This window comes from Lampetra fluviatilis, chromosome 4 (genome assembly GCF_964198595.1).
Source record: "Lampetra fluviatilis chromosome 4, kcLamFluv1.1, whole genome shotgun sequence".
Taxonomy (NCBI): Eukaryota; Metazoa; Chordata; class Hyperoartia; order Petromyzontiformes; family Petromyzontidae; genus Lampetra; species Lampetra fluviatilis.
The window spans coordinates 31,305,875-31,327,173 of record NC_136278.1 but is presented as its reverse complement, the minus strand read 5'-3'; the positions used below and the strand labels follow the sequence as shown (position 1 = coordinate 31,327,173).

At 58.3% G+C, this 21,299-nt stretch overlaps 1 protein-coding gene across 4 annotated transcripts in view; it reads right to left on the bottom strand.

The window, feature by feature from the left end:
* Nucleotides 1–21,299, bottom strand: part of LOC144931756 (kinesin-like protein KIF13A) — a 42,477-nt gene that overhangs the window by 2,820 nt on the left and 18,358 nt on the right. The window contains exons 12-37 of one of the 4 annotated variants that reach the window (XM_078856010.1): nt 19,840–19,950; nt 18,989–19,123; nt 18,275–18,405; nt 17,695–17,781; nt 16,904–17,091; nt 15,866–16,097; nt 15,321–15,483; nt 14,915–15,055; nt 13,335–13,484; nt 12,702–12,860; nt 11,820–12,005; nt 11,023–11,180; nt 10,359–10,491; nt 9,618–9,764; nt 8,838–8,876; nt 8,065–8,164; nt 7,227–7,353; nt 6,202–6,257; nt 4,959–5,083; nt 3,155–3,331; nt 2,469–2,561; nt 1,931–2,113; nt 1,612–1,689; nt 1,271–1,327; nt 283–531; nt 60–137 (exon numbers count right to left, since the gene is read on the bottom strand). In XM_078856010.1, the coding sequence (XP_078712136.1) occupies nt 60–137; nt 283–531; nt 1,271–1,327; nt 1,612–1,689; nt 1,931–2,113; nt 2,469–2,561; nt 3,155–3,331; nt 4,959–5,083; nt 6,202–6,257; nt 7,227–7,353; nt 8,065–8,164; nt 8,838–8,876; nt 9,618–9,764; nt 10,359–10,491; nt 11,023–11,180; nt 11,820–12,005; nt 12,702–12,860; nt 13,335–13,484; nt 14,915–15,055; nt 15,321–15,483; nt 15,866–16,097; nt 16,904–17,091; nt 17,695–17,781; nt 18,275–18,405; nt 18,989–19,123; nt 19,840–19,950 (3,483 nt within the window). The remainder of the gene's footprint in view (nt 1–59; nt 138–282; nt 532–1,270; nt 1,328–1,611; nt 1,690–1,930; nt 2,114–2,468; nt 2,562–3,154; nt 3,332–4,958; nt 5,084–6,201; nt 6,258–7,226; nt 7,354–8,064; nt 8,165–8,837; nt 8,877–9,617; nt 9,765–10,358; nt 10,492–11,022; nt 11,181–11,819; nt 12,006–12,701; nt 12,861–13,334; nt 13,485–14,914; nt 15,056–15,320; nt 15,484–15,865; nt 16,098–16,903; nt 17,092–17,694; nt 17,782–18,274; nt 18,406–18,988; nt 19,124–19,839; nt 19,951–21,299) is intronic. The other 3 variants (XM_078856011.1, XM_078856013.1, XM_078856012.1) reach the window with 3 other exon arrangements.

The window sequence follows — 21,299 nt, the reverse complement described above, 5'->3', positions numbered from 1 at the left end:
ACACACACACGCACACACACACACACGCACACACACACAGGTGTAAGTTGTTGTTACACCTGCTGGTTGGAGGCGGGCGGAGGGCTGTCGTTAGGGCTTATGCCGAGGCATGGTTCAATGGCGCACACACACGGGTCCTGGAACACAGCACGGGTTAGCACACATTGGGGTCGGGTTAGGGTGTGGAGAGGTCGGGGCCAGGTGAGAGCACACGGGGCCGGGCCTGCGGTTGCCTAGGTCCTAGAGGGCCCCCGCGCGACGCTCCTTGCTCCTCGCCGTCACCTGTGGCCCCAGTAGCGGCCGCGCCTCGCGGGGTCGCTCCGACAAGCGGAGCTGCCGCGTCGGCATCAGCGCCTTCATCAGCCGCGGGGGCGGCGGCGGCGGCGGCGCCGGGGTGCGTGGCGCCGGCGGAGGAGGCTCCGTGGGGGGCGCGGAGTCGAAGGCCGGGGCGGCCGTGGTGGCCGTGGCGGGGGGGTCGTGACCCCGCGCGGCCCTCGAAATGTCCTGGAAGCTGTCCCAGTGCAGCTGCAACTTGCGGGAAAACGCACGCACACACCGTCGCGTGAACACGCTCACACGTGTACAGACGCACAGGTAAACGCGCGTAACGTCGCGTCCGTCAAGAGGGGAAGTACAGCGGCGTAGCTATTGACTGTGCAGGCGGTGCAGCTGCACCGGGGTCCACAGGCCAGAGAGGTCCGTTCCGGGTACCGTGCTGCTAAGAGCAGGGAAATTATGTTGGATAATCTAGAGTTGATTTAAAAAATATAAAATATACATTTTATTGTACGGTGCCCTGGAGTCTTTGTTTCTGTTTGTAGAGGAGGGTCTCATTTCATTCCTTGCACCGGGGCCCATGCCACCCACGCTACGCCACTGGAGATGCCCCCCCCCCTGGCATTACTGTGTAGTGCAGTCCTATCCACACGGACAAAGAAAAAGATCCCCCATATAGCCTTCACAGACTGTTGGGGTAAGTACTGTTAGCGAGCAGCACCTATTAAGGCCGGCACGGCACACGAGGGGGTGGGTGGCCAACACCACGCCCAGCCGCCTTTGTCTCCCTAGTGACGATGTTTACACACTGCACCAGGACCGGCTCAGATAATCGTCGCCGGTGTTGATGGCTGTGAGCGGGATTCGAACCCGGGTCGCTGGGTTCGTAGCGTAGCGCGCCAAACAATAAACTTTCGCTACCCATTTCCACACGGACACACACACACGTGAACGTGCACGCCCGTGCTTGCACTCAGCAGACCGATACCCATACCTTGCTGTCGTCCTCCTCACAGCCGCCACTCAGATCCATCCGACTGCCACTCGACAGCTGCATTGCGAGCGACGCCAACACGGGCAGGGAGCGCGGGGCACAGACAGCGCGATGCGTTGGCACACGGGACTCGGATCGAAGGCCATCACAAATTTAGATGGATGTGTGCGCACGTGTGTGGGCGAGCGTGTGACATCGTGAGTAGGCATGTCCCTGTGTGTGTGTATGTCTCCGTGTGTTGAGTGTGTGTATGTCTCCGTGTGTGAGTGTGTGTATGTCTCTGTGTGTGTGTGTCTCTGTGTGTGTGTGTATGTCTCTGTGTGTGCGTGTGTCCCACTCACCCGCTGCATGTTGCTGCTGCTGCTACTCCTACGGCTGGGTCGGCCCTTGGCGGCCAAACTCTCCCTGACGACCACCTCCTGCACACACGACACGCCGAGTACAAGTCACTTCCTGCTCCCTCCAGCACCGAGCCATTGGCACTCATCGGTGCTATGGTCAGTGTTGCAGTCAGAGCTATGGTCAGTGTTGCAGTCAGAGCTATGGTTAGTGTTGCAGTCAGAGCTATGGTTATTGTTGGGGGTAATGTTCCGGTTCGTGTGAGCGCTACGGTGGGAGCGAGGGGCTGCGCTCTTCCGCGGGGGAGGGCGGCCGCTGCACCTGTCGGAGGCGGTCGAGGCCCAGGATGCTCTCCACTCCCAGCACCCCGCGTGCGTACGTCTCCATGTAGCCGTCCCCTCCCCCCCACGGCTCCTCGTCCCCCTCCTCCCCCGCGCCGGCCACCTCGCCACCCCGCGCCGCCATCAGCGCCAGCGTCTCCCGCTCCTCGGGCTCCTCCGACGCCTGGCGCAGGCCGAGACATGCGCACGGGCGGACGCTCGCAGGGCAACGCTGGCACGGGTGGCATGGCCGTCAACCCACACGGTTTACCCGTAATTCTTGCACGGGGAAATTGAGTTTGCAGGTCCATACGGCGACACAGCCGTTTAAATACGGACAACATTTTTTTTCTCTAGTTGTGTTTCTCCCTTGTGATGGGACTTTGTAGGATGAACGTTGAGATTTATAAGGGGCAGGGGGTGACCAAGAAGGTCTGAATTGGTCTGTAATAAGGTAGGGCACTGAGAAGGGGTTGACAGGTAGGGGGTGAACACTTGTGCGGTATGTGGCGGTGCGGTGTGTGGAGCGCGGGAACTACCGTGGGAATGTTGGACACGATCTCGTAAGTAACCCCTGTGCTGCGCTGGCTAATCCGTGACGACATCCTCCGCTTGAGGCTCTGCGTGAAACTCTGATGAATCAAGCGCAGCGCAAAGCAACATCAGCATCTCCACCCATGCGCTGTTTGTAAAACGCACACGCAATCTATACGCACACACACACACTGTCTATAGATGCACAAATACAGTTAATCACAACAGCCACCATTTGCCACTACAGTGCTTGTGCCAGGCTAGGTGCACTGAGGCCACGTGAAGTGTCGAAGGCTCGCTGGCAGGAAGTCACGGGACAGACCCAGGTGCCATGGGTTGATTGATTTACTCTTTTTCAGCAGGGTCCTGCACTGGGTTGTTAATTTAAGGATGTTTTCAGCCAATTAATGAGAGCATGCAGAGCAAACCCAGGGGTGCAAGGGGACAACACTCTATCCCCATAGGGATGGAAATATACAGCGATGAGTCCACTTGCTGTACTGCCTTCTCCTGGCAACTCCTCGACGCCCACGGGAAGGGAGTTCCACAACATCTGCGCGGTGATCCACCAACCCTCGCTGCTGCCTCCCACAGTGCTGGATCACAGACCACGTCCAGCACAGCCACCACTGTTGTAGAAGCACACAGACGCACGCACGCACGCACGCACGCTCGACGCGCACGCACTCGCCTGCTTGTTGTAGACGCACACGCACACGCGCTTGCGCAGCACCATCTCCATGGCGGCGGGGTGGCTCAGTTGCACGGTCGCCTTGGCGATGAGGTAGATGCGCTCCGTTGCCGCGGTGATCTTGTTGAGGTGCGGCGAGTCGTGCAGCGACGAGTCCCACGAGGCCACGGCGCACACCTGGGGCAGCCGGCACGGTGGAGCGTGGGGACAGGTGCGGTAGTGTAGCGGCTAGCGCGCTGCGCGATGAACCTGGCGACCCGGGTTCGATTCCCGCTCACGGCCAACACCGGTGACGATTATCTGAACTGGTCCTGGGCCTCCCCTAGGTCGACTCAGCCTCAAATGCGTACCCGGTGCAGTGTGTAAACATCGCCACTGGGGAGACAAAGGCGGTCGGGCGTGGTGCTGGCCACCCACCCCCTCGTGTACCGTTCCGGCCTTCATAGGTGCTCGCTAACAGCACTTGCCCCTACAGTCTGTTAAGGCTATACGGGGGATCTTTGTCTTTATCTTTGTGCGCGTGTCGGTTTATGCGTAGGGGCGTCTGTGTGTGTGTGCCCTTGTGGCATTTTAGTTTGCTGTCCGTCCCCCGAACCTTTCGACTAGCACGGTTGGCTACATGCGGTGCGAAAGACGTTCAACGTACATACATACATAGGCAGCGGTTAGCGTGCTGCACCACAAACCCGTTGAGCCAAGATCGAATCCCGCTCACGGCCACCAATACCAGTGATGATCATCTCAACCGGTTCTGAAGCTCCCCAAGGGTCGACTCAGCCTCAAATGAGTACCTGGTGCGACGTATAAACATCGCCACTCGGGAAACAAAGGCGGTCAGGCGTGGTGCTGGTGACCCACCCCCTCGTGTACCGTGCCGGTCTTCATTAGGTGCTTGCTAACAGTAGTTGCCCAATCTGCCAGTGTGTTCCGTGTGTCAGTATGTACTCATGTGTACCTGTACGCCAATGTGTATTCGTGTGTATCCGTGTGTACCTGTACACCAGTGTGTACCCGTGTGTATCCGTGTGTACCAGTACGCCAATGTGTATTCGTGTGTATCCGTGTGTACCTGTACACCAGTGTGTACCCGTGTGTATCCGTGTGTACCTGTACACCAGTGTGTATTCGTGTGTATCCGTGTGTACCTGTACACCAATGTGTATCCGTGTGTATCCGTGTGTACCTGTACACCAGTGTGTATCCGTGTGTATCCGTGTGTACCTGTACACCAGTGTGTACCCGTGTGTATCCGTGTGTACCTGTACACCAGTGTGTATCCGTGTGTATCCGTGTGTACCTGTACACCAGTGTGTACCCGTGTGTATCCGTGTGTACCTGTACGCCAATGTGTATTCGTGTGTATCCGTGTGTACCTGTACACCAGTGTGTATCCGTGTGTATCCGTGTGTACCTGTACACCAGTGTGTATCCGTGTGTATCCGTGTGTACCTGTACGCCAATGTGTATTCGTGTGTATCCGTGTGTACCTGTACACCAGTGTGTATCCGTGTGTATCCGTGTGTACCAGTACGCCAATGTGTATCCGTGTGTATCCGTGTGTACCTGTACACCAGTGTGTACCCGTGTTCCCGTGTGTACCTGTACACCAGTGTGTATCCGTGTGTATCCGTGTGTACCTGTACACCAGTGTGTATCCGTGTGTATCCGTGTGTACCTGTACACCGGTGTGTACCCGTGTTCCCGTGTGTACCTGTACACCAGTGTGTATCCGTGTGTACCTGTACACCAGTGTGTACCCGTGTTCCCGTGTGTGTCACCGTGTCACCGTGTACGAGCAGCTCACCTGGCTGTCCGAGTGCCGCACGATGGGCAGGCAGTAGAAGGGGCTGCCGAGCTCTTTGGGCAGAATGGAGTTGGTCCCGGCCGCATAGCGCCCGGTCAACAGCTCCTGCGAGCTCAGGTCCTCCGCTACACCGTACACACGCACGCAAGCACAGCACGCGTATCGGAGCATACACATTGACACACACACACACGAAGTCCTTACACACACGCGAGCGGAAACAGGCAAAGACATGCGCACACACACCCACCACACAGGCACACACACACACACCCACCACACAGGCACACACACAGACACCCACCACACAGGCACGCACACACACACCCACCACACAGGCACACACACAGACACCCACCACACAGGCACACACACACACACACCCACCACACAGGCACACACAGACACCCACCACACAGGCACACACACACACACCCACCACACAGGCACACACACGGCACATGTCTCAGAACGTTCGCATTTTTGACAAGACAAAGATCCCCCGTATAGCCTTAACAGACTGTTGGGGCAAGTGCTGTTAGCGAGCATCTATGAAGGCCAGCATGACACACGAGGGAGTGGGTGGCCAGCACCACGTCCGGCCGCCTTCATCTCCCCAGTGGCGATATTTACACTCCGCACCAGGTACTCATTTGAGGCCGAGACGACCTTGGAGAGGCCCAGCACCGGTTCAGATAATCGCCCCTAGTGATAGTTGTGAGCGGGAATCGAACTCGGATCCCCGGAGTTCGTAGCGCAGCGCGCTAACCACTGTTCCCCACACACTATTTAAAAACTACTACTAAACTATTTTTTATTTTACCAGGTAAGGCCCACTGAGCTGTATAGATCTTTTTCAGAAGCGACCTGGCCACAAATGATAGCTTAACCAAGTGGCTCATCATGTGGACATTTATAGTAGCCAAATACTCTAAACGCGTGATGTCGAGTCTAAATGTGGAGGGAAAACCCGGAGGACCCGGAGAAAAGTCCACGTGACCACGGGGAGAGAGACACCACAAACTCCAAATATACAGCAGGCGTCAGGGTCGGGATCGAATCCACGACCTCCTGTATACCAGGCGAGGTAGTTAACACGCACAAGCAGGTGCACGCACACAGCCAAGCTGCGGGCAAGGCAGTAACACTGGAGGGAAGTGGAGAGCCCCAGCACACCCCCCTCGTACCCCCTCCCCCCTCCCCACAACACCCCCCCCCCCCCACACAGAGGGTCGCCGCTCACCGTTGAGATCGAGGAAGAGAACTGGGATGTGTTTCTCCATACCGGGCGGGGGGGTCCTGCACAAACACAAGAAGACAAAGATCCCCCACGTAGCCCTTCTTAAAGACCACTGAGGGCATGCGCTATTCTAGCGAGCCCCCTTTCAGGCTGGCGTGACACACCAGGAGGCGGTGTGGTCGGAGCCACAGCCAGGCGTTTTTACCCTGCACCATTGAAGGCCGTGTCAAGCTAGCGAAGGCCCATGACGGGTTACGATGTCACCCGCATCCCATTAGCTGTGGCTCGCAGTGCAGTGCGTGAACCACCATGCTACTGCGTGCATGTACACGCCGACAATTCGCACAGGCGCGCACAGGTGAGAGCATACGCGAGTGCATGTCTGAGTCTGTGTGTCAACGCACATGCACACATGTACACAACAAAGATCCCCCGTATAGCCTTGAATAGACTTTTGGGGCAACCTGTGCCGGCCGGCACGGCTCACGAGGCGGTGGTGTAGCCAGGACGACGCCCGGCCACCGTTGCCTCCCCGGTGCTGATGTTTACACACCACACCAGGTACCAATTCAAGGCCGAGTCGACCTAGGTGAGGTCCAGGACCGATTCAGATATTCGCCACTCGTGTTGGCCGGGAATCAAATTCGGGTCGCCAGGTTCGAAGCGCGGAGCGTTAACCACCGCACCACCGCTCTCCATACAGAGGCGTGCGCGCACATGTACACACGCGCAGACGCACACATACGCGCGCACACACACATACGCGCGCACACACACATACGCGCACACACACACACACATGCGCGCACCGACACTGCCGTTGCTTTTGTGTTTTTTAACAAGAGTGCGGCACAGAGCGCGAGCGATAAGAGGGGGTCACGGATATTCCGTGGTGCTCACGAGGCAGGAGAAGGGGACAGAGGTGGGATCACTGCCCGACCGGCGTAGGGATAACGATCGGGAGCAAGGCATTTTTATGGGAAGTGAAGGAAAAGGGGAAAGAGGGGGGGAGGGGGGGTCGTCGTTACCAGTCAGCGGGCGCCCCTGGGATGCCGCTGCCCGGACACGGCACGAGCACCGCGTTGCGCTCCTCGGTGAGGCTCACCCACTGGTCGACGAGCCGCACCTCCCGCTCCTCGTCGCCGGCGCATTTGTCTGCCGCCCGCAAGCACCCCCGCGGCAAGGGGTTAAGACAAAGACCCACCGTCGTATCGAGTGCCGTTCACAAGCACCTACACGTCGGACGGTGGCGGTGGTGGCTACGCTGTGGAGGCAGCAGCAGCAGCGATGGTTGGTGGATCACGGTACACGTGGCTGTGGAACTCCCCGCGGGGGTCGAGGAGGAGCCATAACCTGAGTCGCCAGGAGAAGGCGGTCTAGCAAGCTGACTAATCGCCATCTGTTTTCATCCGTACGGGGATGGAGTGTTGCCACCTTTCGCGAGGTGGGGGTTTTCTCCGGGTGCTCGGGATTCCTCCCACTGCATGTGTAAACAAATTGTCTTTTTGTTGCTGCTTTGCTCACGGCACCACAAATAGACAGCTGGGAAAACTGGCTGAACGGGATCATCCGTGTAACAAATTAAATCAATTAAAACGAACTCAATTTGGCTGGAAACATAAAATAAAAATAAAACCCAAAGCAGGACCACCCTAAAAAAGAGTCCCAATCATAATTTAAATTCTATCTTATGAAGGCCAGTATGGAGCACAGGGAGGTGGGTGTGGCCAGGAACACGCCCGGCCACCTTTGTCTCCCCCAGTGCTAATGCTTACACACCGCACCAGGTACTTATATTAGGCCAGATTGATCTCGGCGAGTCCCGCCCATCCTCCCAACCACTCCGCTCTGCTCGCGCACACCCACCTGGCTTGTTGATGACGCGCCGCATCTGCGCGCCCATGTACTCTTTGCGCTTCATGAGGGCCTCGGTCCAGCGCTCTCTCAGGTAGCTGAGATCCTCCTCCTGGAGGGTGGGGTGAGGGGTGGGGGGTGGGAGGGGGAGTAACGTGACGCCGACGGGACAAGCGACTCGCCGCAGCGACACATACGGCGGCGGCGGCGGCGCGCCCGGTCCTAGAATCGTGACGGATCCGGGTGGCGCGCACGGGGCACAGACACGGACGGGTCAGGCAGGAGCAGCGGCATCATGCCGCACGGCGGGGAGGGTGGTGGGGAGAGGGGGCCGGGGAGTGGGGGGGTACGGGGTGAGAGGGTCAGCAGGCACGTTAAACATTCGCTCTGCTGTGCGCGCGGAAGGATCCGAGTGAGTGGTTGCCTGTTAATAAAAAAAAAAATCCACCGGCGTGCGCTTTAATTTCAATCGGGTCTGCGAAGCAACAATCGGGGCGAGCGAGGGCACGACTCACGATGGCGCGCGGCGAGCAGGGCGCTTGTTAGGCCACGGCCGCGCGTGGTAGCGCGTGGTAGCGCAAGCTCGCGCGGGGCAGGCGGGCACGCACGGGGACGCACGGGCACGCACATGCTCGTGCAAGGTGGGTGTGAGCGAGCGCTGTTAGTGGGCGCGTGCGGTGCCAGCGGCTCGACTTCATTCGGGGTCTCCGCGGCTCTGCGTGCTCACGAGCACCGGGGACACCATGCGGGGGTGCAGGGGTGGGGGGCGACGACCGACGCGATACCTGGTAACTATCCAACTCCTTGGGATCTCCCTCCTCACTCTGGCAGGGGACAGCACGCGAGTTACGACGACACAAAAAGAGAACAACTGCATTAGGGGAGCTGCGATGCCATGAGCGCGATGGTGTGTGCAGGTGTGCAGGTGTGTTCAGGTGTGTGCAGGTGTGCGCGAGCGTGCAAATTTGACCCACGTCTGTGCATGCGTGTGTGCATTTGGGTGCTCGCTAACAGCACTTGCCCAACAGTCTGCTAAGGCTATACGGTGGGATCTTTGTCTTTGTGCTTGTGTGTGTACAAGTTCACGCGCCTGTGTTGTGTGTGCCCGTGTGCACGTATGTTTGTTAAATGCACGAGTGTGCATGTGTGCACGCTTTCGTATATGAACCATATGGCGGGACCTCGGGGTGCCGAATAAACGGAAGTCAAAATCGTAATTAATTTCTGGCGACTCCGTCCCACCGCGCACATAAACGCCGCGACCCGCCTGGCGCGGATCATTCTGTTGCTGTGTCGTCCAAGCGCAGCGAGGACGAATGCGCACAAGAAACTAAACTTTTAAACTTTGATTAACGCATCGTGTAAAGCTCGTCGAGAGGAATAGATTGCCGTATTGTTCGCCTTCAACAGGCATAAAATGACGTCGCAACGCAATTTACGTGAGAGCCGGGGGCTTAAGGGACCCCGGAGTCCCACCATGAGGTTTATTATGTCTGTCCGCCCCCTCCACCCCCGCATCAGCTGGGTGGAGCCTCGGCACCCTGCCGGTGGCGGGCGCCACTCGCCTGGTACGAGTCGAGGGGTCGCTGGAGGCGACTGCAACGGGCGGTGATGCCGCCAACGGCGATGGAGAGCACCTCCTCGGGGACGATGGGCAGGGTCCCCGACTGCTGCACCCCCCGCACGCTCACCTGCACGCGGCGCGATTGGCCCTGCACGCGCGCACGCAGACAACGCGCGGCGTCGGCAACGGTGGCGTCCGTCGGCGGTAGCGCCGGCCAATCGCGACAGTCGAAACGGCGGAGGTGTCAAGCTACGCGTCGTTGGCAGGAGGTCAAGGGACAGACCCCGGTGTTATTGGTCGACTGACTGACATGACTGGCAGATGCAGCAGCTGTGCTCCCTACCGTGCCAACTTGCTGCGTTTTATCCACAACGGCGCTCTGCTCGTTGTTGCGAGCGTGGCTCCAACTGCCCAGGAAGATCCTTCACGAGCCTCCTCGTTAGGGGCGGATCTCAACGCCGCAGGTACAAGCCATCGGCAAGTCCAATCAGCTCCGCGTCCTTCCGTACCACATCAGCCCATCTCTTCTCCAGCCTGTGCCATGCCCGTTTAGACCCCTCTAAGCAGCCAAACAGAAGCTGCTTGGGCGCGCGGTGGCCGTGCGTTCGGGCTGTACGCCGGCTTCTGCTCTCGTCGCTCGGGGTCTGGTCGGTGCTGGAGGAGAGCGAGGACCGGACGCAATGTGCGTGTGGAGAGGCGTCTGCGCGTGCGTGCGAGGTTGGGGCGTGCAGTCCGCGCGCACCTGTCTCAGCTGGTACACGCCTCCCGTGTGCACGTCGCGGGCCTGCGTCACCTCCACGGGCGAGTACTCCCCCTCCTCGTTCAGCTCCTGAATCTCAACCCACAGCTCCAGCTTGCGCGTCACCTCCCCCCACCTGCAAAATGAAAACAAACCTTCGCTCAGCGGCAGGTCGCTCGTTCCGCTCTGCTGCCCTCATTGCCCGCAACCATCCAGGTCCATGCTTGAGCGCTTCCCTTTTGGCCCCTCCGCCAGTGACAAACTGCTTCTCCATTAATTAAACGTGCTCTGTACAGGTTTTGGAGTTGCGGTCACATTTCAAACGTGAAACAAAGATGTTTCTAAACATAAGCGTGCGTGTGTGCGTGCGTGCGTCTCCGTAAGTGGGGAATGGTAGTGTCGTGGTTAGCACACTCTGCTGAGAACTGACCGACCCAAGTTCGATTACCGCTCATGGCCAAACTTGGCGACGAATTTCTGAACCAGGCTTGGAGCCTCTCAGAGGTCAACTGGCGCTGTGTGTAAACATCGCCACCGGGGAGCCAAAGACGGCCGGCCGTGATGCTGGCCACCCAACTCCTAGCGCGCCGTTGCCGGCCTTCATAGCTGCTCGCTAAAAGCACCTCGCCCCAACGGTCTGCTGGGATCTTCATCGTTGTGTGCGTACCGGTCACGCAGTGAGCGCGTCTTGGCCTGCAGCGTGGTGAACTCCCAGGGCGGTCGCGAGCCGGCCGCACCCCCGTGCATGTGACCCCACACCTCCACGGACAGGGCCCCGTCCATCATGAACTCCAGGAAGTCCTCCGTCACATTCACCACAAACTCCTGACAACACCGACGACAAAAAATCCCCCTTGTGTAGCCATTAACAGACTGTTGGGGAGAGTGCTGTTAGCGAGCACCTATGACGGCCGGCACAGCAAACGTTTGGAAGGGCGGCCAGCACCACGCCCGCCCACCCACCTTTGTCTCTCCAGTGCTGATGTTTTTACACACTGCACCAATTACTAATTTAAGGGTTGAGTTGACCTACCGCAAGCCCAGGACCGGTTCAGATATTCGTCACCGATGTTGGCTGCGAGCAGCAACTGAACAAAAGTCGCCACACGTTCGTAGTGTGGTGTGCTAACCACTGCACCACCGCTCCCCAACCCCGCCCCAGAAACAAGACACACACACACACAGTGGTTGACTCCTCAGGGTCACTATAAAAATAGTGGCCACTCCCGAAGGCAGGAAAACCACCTTCCAAAAAGCCACGCCCGGCGATACCGCTGAGGTCAGCAAGTCCCGCCCATCACCTCCTGTCCAGCGGCACATGTGTTGAAACCTTGTTGGTGTTATCTGCTCCGCCGAGTGATTGAACCCCATAATTGGCAGAGTGATCGATTACTTAAACAATTACAGAGCTCCGCTCCGGATGCCTGGCCCTGCTCTTCCGTGTGACCGCCCCGCATCGCTCACCTTGCAGTGGCCGAACTTGACGGAACAGGAGGGGGCCGAGGGGGCTGTGGGGGTGGAGGGGGAGCGCGAGTCGGGGCCCAGCGCGGGCGGCACCACCGTGGCCTCGGGGTGGTCCCAGAGCCAGTACTGGCAGAAGACGAAGTTGGTGAGAGCCGGGGGCAGCCCCGTAGCCTCGCGGATCTTCACCTGATGGTCACACGCAAGAGCCGTGTGACGGAAGCGCACAATCTTGTTAAGTACAAACAAAGATCCCCCGTATAGCCTTAACACACTGTTGGGGCAAGTGCTGTTAGCGAGAAGCAAACATGAAGGCTGACATGGCACACGAGGGGGTGGGTGGCCAACACCACGCCGGGTCGCCTTTGTCTCTCCTTTGTGGCGATACGTACACACCGCACCAGGTACTCAACAATAACAACCGCTAGACAACCTGGCACAAGCCAGGCCACTTAGTCTGCAACACTTTGAGGCGACGTGACGTGTCAATGGTCATGGAATAGACCCAGGTGCCACGTCACAAAGCCGTGTCAGACACATTGCACAGAGGGCCACGTCACGCACACGCCATGCCAGACACACAGTCACGTCACACACACACACACAGTCGCGTGACGCATACACAAGTAAATATAAACATACAAACACACACAACGATGTCACACATATCTGCAAGGTTTACAAGATGTTACAAACAGCATTACACACACACAGCGTGACTGGACATCTGTGAAAAAAAGCTTTATAGTTCATTGGATTCCTCCAGGATAAATAAATATTCTGATTCCTGATTCTATTACATAAATAACATTACGATCCCATTGCTCATGGGAGTGCCGAAATGTGGGATGGGATGGGGGATGGGGGATGGGGGGGGCCGCTCACCCTGCAGATGAGGCGGCGTGGGGGGCTCCCGTCCCCCTCGCACTCGTCGCACACTCCGCTCTCGCTCGAGTTCTCCGAGCCCCCCTCCTCGCCGCCCCCAAACCGGTCGGGCACGGCCCCCCCCACGCGCTCCAGCTCCACGTGCAGGCGCCCAGCCACCTGTACGCGCACACACACACACGCGCACACACACACGCACGCGCACACACACACAGTCACACACACACGCACGCACACACACACACAGTCACACACACACACACAGTCACACACAGTCACACAGTCACACACAAAGACAACGATCCAGTGTGTGGCCTTTAAAGGACTGTGGTGGGGTCAAGTGCTGTTAGCGAGCACCTACGAAGGCCGGCAAGGCGCACGTGGGGGTCTGTGGGTCCACACCGCCCCCCCGGCCGCCTTTATCTCCGCAGTGCCGATGTTTACACTCCGCACGAGGTGTGCGTTGAAGGCCGAGTCGCCCGAGGAAAGGCCCAGGACCGGTTCAGACATCACGGACGTTGGTCGTGAGTGGGAATCGAATGCGGGCCGCCGCCGGTTTCGCAGCGCAGTGAGCGAGCCACTTGCCCTGCCGCTCTCCACGTGTGCACAGGAGACGAGGCGGCGCACGCTCACCTCGCCCTGCTGGCTGATGATGGGCGCCGCGTACTGCAGCGTCACGTCGTGGTACAGGCACTCCAGGAACACGTTGGCCACGCCGATCAGCTTCTGGTTCTCCTGGGCCTCGAAGAACGGGTCGGCTTGACGGCCCCAGCCGGCTGCCTCCTGCACACGGTACACCAAAGACAAAGATCCCCCGTGTAGCCTTAATAGCCTGGAAGGGGCAAGCGCTGTTCGCGAGCACCTACGAAGGCTGGTACAGCACACAAGGTGGCCAGCACCACGCCCCCGCCGCCTTTGTCTCCTTAGTGGTGATGTTTACACACCGCACCAGGTACTCATTTGAGGCCGAGTCGACCTAGGTGAGGCCCCAGGGCCGGTTCCGATATTCAGTTATCGGTCGTAAGCGGAGATCAAACCCAGGTTGCCGGGTTCGCAGTGCGGTGCGCTAACCACTGCAACACTGCTCCCCACGCAAACACACACGATGAGACGCACAGCACAGCAGGACTGGGGCAAGGGTGACACAGAGCGGGGCAGTGTGACCAACACACACACACACAGGGCTGACCTAGGGGTGGCGCTTGCAACACACACTCACCACGGCAAGAGTTGTACAGGATCAGTGCCACGGCGACAACAGCAGCAGCCAGCGAGACACGTGGTCAAACTGTAACCGATGGTGGAATCATTTGTACAAATAATTAATAATAAGTAAATAAAAGGTTGCTATCTGTGCAGTTCGTATAACGCAAGGGTGGTAGTAGTTGATTTAGAGTCAAGAAGCTCTTAAATCGGGTTTCATCAACAGCAACAAAAACACCGCTGCTTCTCAGACATACGCAACATGTCGCAGTAAAAATAAATGAATAATAAAAAAAGGACAAATAAGCGAAATAAAAAAAGGACAGAAAATCATCACGAAGAAACCCATTGTGTTCCACAGACAGAGTCTGCAGTGGAGGAGGTGAGGGGGTCCATGTTGATCGATTTTAGGTGAATTCATTCATATTTGGCAAAAAAAATGTTTACGTCCACCCACGAGCGAAGCGACGGGCGCGTGGTAGTACTTTACAGTTAATCCTCAGCACGGTATTAACCAGGGCGGCCGGCCGGATTCCAAACCGCGAACCCTCTGCAATAAAGCAGTAAAAGCCAACACCGCTGGGCCACGTCGCCGCCTCTCAACAAACCGATCGTCAGTGTCCGCGCGGTGGTGATATGTTAACTACCTCGCCTAGTATACAGGAGATCGTGGGTTTGATCCCGACTCCGATGCCTGTATATTTGGAGTTTTGCGGTCTCTCTCACCGTGGTTGCGTGGATTTATCTCCGGGTCCTCCGGTTTTCCCCTCCACATTTTAAAATACCAACACGCGTTTATTCGGCTGCTATCAATTTGGCTGCTATTAATGTCCACATGGCAAGCCACCTCGTTGAAGCTATCGCTTGTGGCCAGGTCGCATGTGGAAAAAAAAAGACCTATGCAGCTCAGTGGGCCTTACCTGGTAAAATAATAAAAAAATAGTTCAGCGTTAGTTTCACGCCGATAACGACCGGTAATGCGGCGAGCAGGGAAGGGCGCGGGGACTCACGGCGGGATGCTGCTCACGCCACGCCTGGTACAGCTCCCGCATGTCCACCAGCTTGTTCTCCAGCTTCTCCACGCCCCACACCTGCGTGCCCCTCCCCTCCCTCCTCACCTGCACGGCCGCCTCGCTCACCATGCCCCCCCTCTGTGGCGCGCGCACACGGCGTACGAGCACGCGCAGAGACAAAGACAAAGGTCCACCCGTGTAGCCTTAACGGACTGTTGGGGCAAGTGCTGTTAAACGAAGGCTGGCACAGCACGCGAGGGGCTGGGTGGCCAGCACCACACGCCCGACACGCACACACACGCTCACACGGATTCACAGTGCTCATGCACGCGCACACACACACACTCATACAACATGCATCTCGCCAAGGGTGCGGTGTGTCGAGCGCCGCGAGCGTTGGTACCTTGCGGTTGGCGCTGAGATTGTGCGCTGGGATCTGCAGCGTGACCTGGTACTCGGTGTTCCTCCCCATCTCGCCGGCGAGGAAGTTCGCCTCGCGCACCAGGGCGTCGGTGCGCACCACCTGCTCACGTAGCCTTGCCAGGCTGAGCCTGAACACCTGGTCCCTGCGCACACAAACACAAATAAAGATCCCCCGCCAAGAGCCTAAACAGACCCAGAGGGCGAGTGATGTTAGCGAGCACCGATGAAGGCCGGCATATGGTACACCACGTCCAGCCGTCTTTGTCCCTACACCATGCACCAGGTACTCATTTAAGGCTGAGTTCACACACATATATAAGTGCACTGAACTACACAGACTCACAATCACTCCATCACCCGTACACACACTGTTTTATCGCGGTCGGCTACGTAGTGCGCGAAAGAAGTTCAACGTCCATACATAACCACGCGGCTCGGCACACGCACGCCACCGGCACGGGGTCAGCACGGCGACGCGAGCAGCAGACAGCGCGGCGTCCGCACCGCTGGCGCCGAGCCCCCTACCTCTCCTCCGCCCACTGTCGGAGCCGGTTGGAGGTCCCAGGGGTCGGGGGAGACAGCAGCGTGGCGCGGGCGCCACTGGCGGGGGCTCGCGACGGAGACAGCGACTCGGGGGGCAGCTGCTGGCGCAGCGAGTCGAGCTGGCGCTCGTAGAGCTCGCGCTGGCGCTGCAGGGCCGAGCGCTTCTCCTGCTCGTGCTGGCGCTCCAGCGAGCCCAGCAGGCTGGCGACGGGGTCTGGCGATCACGACATGGAGCGCTCGATTACAATGTATCGTGCGTCAATGGACTCATGCGACTTAACTGTCCCTGATTTACAAAGCAGGGAGTGATCTCAACGTGTTATGAATGATCCAGGAGGCTGGCTCTGCTCGCCGAAACAATAACATAATTATAATCGGCGCGTCGTCAAACCGCTCGGATACAACGTGGCCGTGCTGGGTGGCGGAGGGTTACACGACAACCAAAATTGGCCACGTCATTAGTCGACCTAAAAAACACACAAACAAAATAGTGACGTCGGCCACGGGGAAAGAAAAACACACCGACGCGTCAACTGGCCGGCCGCCAGGTGGCGAGCGAGCAGCGCACGCACACCGACTCACGCACACCGACTCACGCACACCGACGCACGCACACCGACGCACGCACACCGACGCACGCACACCGACGCACGCACACCGACTCACGCACACCGACTCACGCACACCGACGCACGCACACCGACGCACGCACACCGACTCACGCACACCGACTCACGCACACCGACTCACGCACACCGACTCACGCACACCGACGCACGCACACCGACGCACGCACACCGACGCACGCACACCGACGCACGCACACCGACGCACGCACACCGACTCACGCACACCGACTCACGCACACCGACGCACGCACACCGACTCACGCACACCGACTCACGCACACCGACTCACGCACACCGACTCACGCACACCGACTCACGCACACCGACGCACGCACACCGACTCACGCACACCGACGCACGCACACCGACTCACGCACACCGACGCACGCACCGTCGTTGCCGAGCGCCTTCATCATGACCTCGGTTCGCGCGAACTCGAAGCTGCAGTCGTACTCGGAGGAGACCTCGCTGCCCGGGGAGCCGCCCACGCTGCCGCTCTCCCAGTCGGACGCCTCCGGCGCGTCCGCCCCCCCGCCGTCCCGCGCGCGCGTCCGCCGCTTGTGCCCGGGAAGGTTTATTCTGCGCCGACACGTGCGGTGGGTGAGGGTGGTGGTGGTGGTGGGTGTGGGGGGGGGGCACACGGTACTGCCGCGCAAGTCACCCCCCGCCCCCGCGAGGTCGGGTGGCCCGAAACGATTGATTTTATTACAGAAAATTATTTCTTGCTGTCCCACCTGATGATGGAGGCTTGTGGTGCTTCCGAAACGTCGTGATTTGATTTATAAAAATTGAAAATTTACTTATTTATTTTTATTTTATACCTACGTGAATTTACCGAAAGAACTAAAGAGTATGTTTTGAAACTGCACATTTTAACTACAAATAATAATTAAATGCCATCTGGGATGCTGCCGTGGTGTACTGGTCAGCATTGCGAGATTCCTTCAACTTTCCACAATCCCCTCCCCCGTCCCCCACCGCCTCCGTCCACAGCGGATCGCCAGGCCACGAGAGGAAGGTCGCTCGCTTGGAGGCTTGGGGCCAGGAGGCGCCTGGGCTGTGTTGGGGTGCCGTGCTCCGTCTCGATGTGCGCTCCCCCCCCCCCCCCACTGCGCTTGCCGTGTCGCCAGGCGAGAGCGTGAGGGTGCGTGTGCGACGCCTGTGCGCGTGCGGCCGTGTCACCTGAAGAAGTGGTTGTTCCCCCACAGGATGCGGTCTCCGTGCCACAGCGGCGTCGCGCTCGTCACAACCGCCCCGTTCACGCACGTGCTGCATGGCCCACGCACACAAAAGACAAAGATCACCATGTAGCCTTCAGTGAACCGTTGGGGGCAAGGGCGGATAGTGAGCGTCTTTTGAGGTTGGCACACTGCACGAGGGGCCAGTGTGGCCAGCACCATGCCCGGCGGTGCCGAAGTTCGTGCACCGAGCCAAGGCCCAGTACCGGATCAAATTTTTCGGCACCGACGTTGATCGTCACAAGGAACCGAAGTAAAGTTTTTCGTTTCGTAGCGCAGCGCGCCAAACCGGTTCGCCACCACTCCTCCATCTCTCCGAGCGCAGTTGCAGGGCGCACAAACACGTGTGCACTCTCTCGTGCACGCACACGAGTACAGGGGGCACAGAGGTCAGCCCAGCGTCGATGGGGGTCACTGCGAGGCGGCGTCATTGCAGGGGGCAGGGCCGACCGCGTGACGCAGGAAGGTAGTGCGATGCGGCTCGCGAGGGGCGGCGCGAGGAGAGGTGGCATGCCGTGAGTTACCGTGCCCCCTGGAACGGCTGGAGGGTGATGTCGCCGTCGGGCGCCATGGTGATGGTGCAGTGCTCGGGCAGGATGCCGATGCCGCACAGCTGCACGTCCTGCGAGTCGGCGGCTCCGACGGCCGTGCGCTCCTACGGCAGACGCGTCGCTCGTCGCGTCACCCCGGCCCTCACCGCTCGCCACTCATAACAACCCGCTGCTCAACCCTCATCACTCCTCCAGCACGGACACCGCTCACCCCTTGTAACCCACTGCTCACCCCTCGTAACCCACTGCTCACCCCTCATCACTCCTACAGCACGGCCACTGCTCACCCCTCGTAACCCACTGCTCACCCCTCATCACTCCTACAGCACGGCCACCGCTCACCCCTCGTAACCCACTGCTCAACCCTCATCACTCCTACCGCTCACCCCTCGTAACCCACTGCTCAACCCTCACCACTCCTCCAGCACGGACATCGCTCACCCCTCGTAACTCACCGCACGTCACTCGCCGCTCGCTTACCACTCATTTGTCATTCGTCACATAATCGCACACCACCCATCTCATGGCCGGGCTGTGTGCTTCATGTGGCAAGAGGTGGGGAGGGGTAAAGAGGTGGTGGGGGTAGGGGTGGTAGGGGGGGTAGTAGGGGGGGTAAGGGGGGTGGTAGGAGGGGTGGTAGGGGGGGTAGGGGGGGTGGTAGTGGGGGGTGGTGGGGGGGGCGCTGACCTTCAGGTAGTAGACGAGCAGCTCGTTCAGGGCCGGGTCGGCGTTGAGGTTCACGAGGAAGCTCTTGTCCTCGCCCACCTTGATGCCGGACGACTCCAGCGAGATGCCCATGCTCTCCAGCTGCTTCTGCCTCTCCTGCCGCCCCCCATTCCGCCGGGGCCATGCGGCAAAACGGGACGGAATCACTCACTGGCCTGAGCACGATCGCTCCCGTTCGTGCGCGCCGTGCGTAGCTAATGACCGATGAGAATTAATGAACGTAATGTTCTGGACAGCAACCCTGTGACATTTCCAAGAATAAACCCAGAAACTGTACATGAAGATAATTTACAGCACGTCCGCATAGCGTGCAGGGTGCCGCTGTCACCGAGGGAGTTACGTTAGGGAGGAGGGAAGGAGAGGGCGAGACAAGGAAAGAAAGAATCGTGGGAAGGAGGGAGAGATGGAGGGTTAGATAGGGGATGAGGGAGCGAGGGAGCGAGGAACTTGATGCCCCGTCCCTACTGGACATGTGCGGCAAAGAGCTTCCTAGCTCATCGGATTACTCCAGTCCAAATAAAGATTCTGATCCTGAAGGGAGCGAGGGGGTGAGGGAGGGTTAGACGGGTGGGATGGATGTGAGCGAGGGGGAGTGGTGGGAGTATGAATGCCTACGTTGAACTTCTTTCGCACCGTACGTAGCCAACCGTGCTAATTGGAGGTACAAGGGAAGGACAACAAACTAAACACAAAAAGCAGTTCTAAAGAAGTTAGTTTTCAATCTCGATTTAAAAGTGTATAAGGGAGCAAGTGACGTGCGGACGTGGGGGAGCAGCGAGTGAGGGGGGGGGGGGGTGGCGGGAGAACCTCACCTGCGCGATCTCCTCGGTCTTGCGGAGTTTCTGCTCCCAGGTGAGCGTCATCTCCTGGATCAGCTTCTCGCTCTGCTGCAGCCGCTCCTGCAGCTCGGGGGCCATCAGAGACTGGACCCCGACGCCACAGCCAGGGGATTGCGCAAAGCGGCCACGGCGGTGGCGGTGAGAGGGGATTGTGGGTCAGGGGGACACACGTGACACATCTTGAGTGACTGTGTGTGAATGTGCTAAATACAGCGTTTGTTTTAAATGTGTAATAACAGTTGGTCAGCGCGCTGCTCTACGAACCCGTCGACCCCAATTTGATTCCCGCTCACGAGCAATGACAGTCGTGAATATCTGAACCGGTACTGGGCCACCCTTAGGTCGACTCAGCCCTCAACAAGTACCTGGTGCAGTGTGTAAACATCAGGACTGGGGAGGCAGTGGTGGCAGGCAGGCGCGTGGTTGACCACCCACACCCTCGTGTGCCGTGTTGGCCTTCACAGGTGCTCGCTTACGGCACTCGTCCACAAGTCTGTTAAGGGATCTTTGTCTTTGTTGTGTCATTGTGTGTCGTTGTTTGATGTGCCGTATCTATGTGTGTGGGTGGTGTACCGGTGTGCGTGCGTGTGCGTGCTTGCCCCCAACAATCTGTACAAGGCCTACGGGTGATCTTTGTCTTGTGTTTAATATGAACTGGTGGCAACGCAGTTACTGCGACGGATGACTGTGTGGAAAATCCTTCATTCGGCAGTGGATAAACTGCGGCTGCTGCCGCTGCTCAAATGATAATTCGGCCCTTATGGAAGAAAGCATTGGCCCCACGCCTACGGGTACGGCAGCATGAAGAGCCTACGTAGCCTACGTAGGGCGTACTTGCATATGGCATGGCGCAGGCTGGCACTCCTGTGCTGCTCTGCACACGCCAGCTGGCACGGCGCGGGACACGCAGCACACCATGTGGTGTGCACACGGCGCGTACGCACGCGCACACACACCACAGACGCACGTGGCGCACACGTGACCACACAAATATAAAGTGTTTTAGTCATCGGCCGATAATACCGGTGTGTAAAATGAATAGGCCGATAACTAAAAAATATTTGATTTGTACTAAGACAGAACGGCGGTCTTATTTAAACATGCATTTGTTATACCATCCATTGTGCTGTTTGTTGCTGGCCGCCAGTAGCGGATCCAAAGGGGGGGGGGGGAGGGCAATGTGGGCGATGCCCACCCCACTCCTTGAGATCCCGAAACTGTTTTATGTTATCGATATTTTTGCCGATCGATATTGTTTTCAGAATTTTTCCATGAAAGTAAGAAACTACGTTATTAAAAATCATTTACCAGAGGAAAAAAACTATGAATGTTATGTTTTTTTTTAATGTAGGGCCCTGTTTAAATAAGCTTTAAGTTTCAGGACCGCCCACCTCCCTTAAGCAAGCTTCCAGATCCGTCTGCCCTGGCCACTT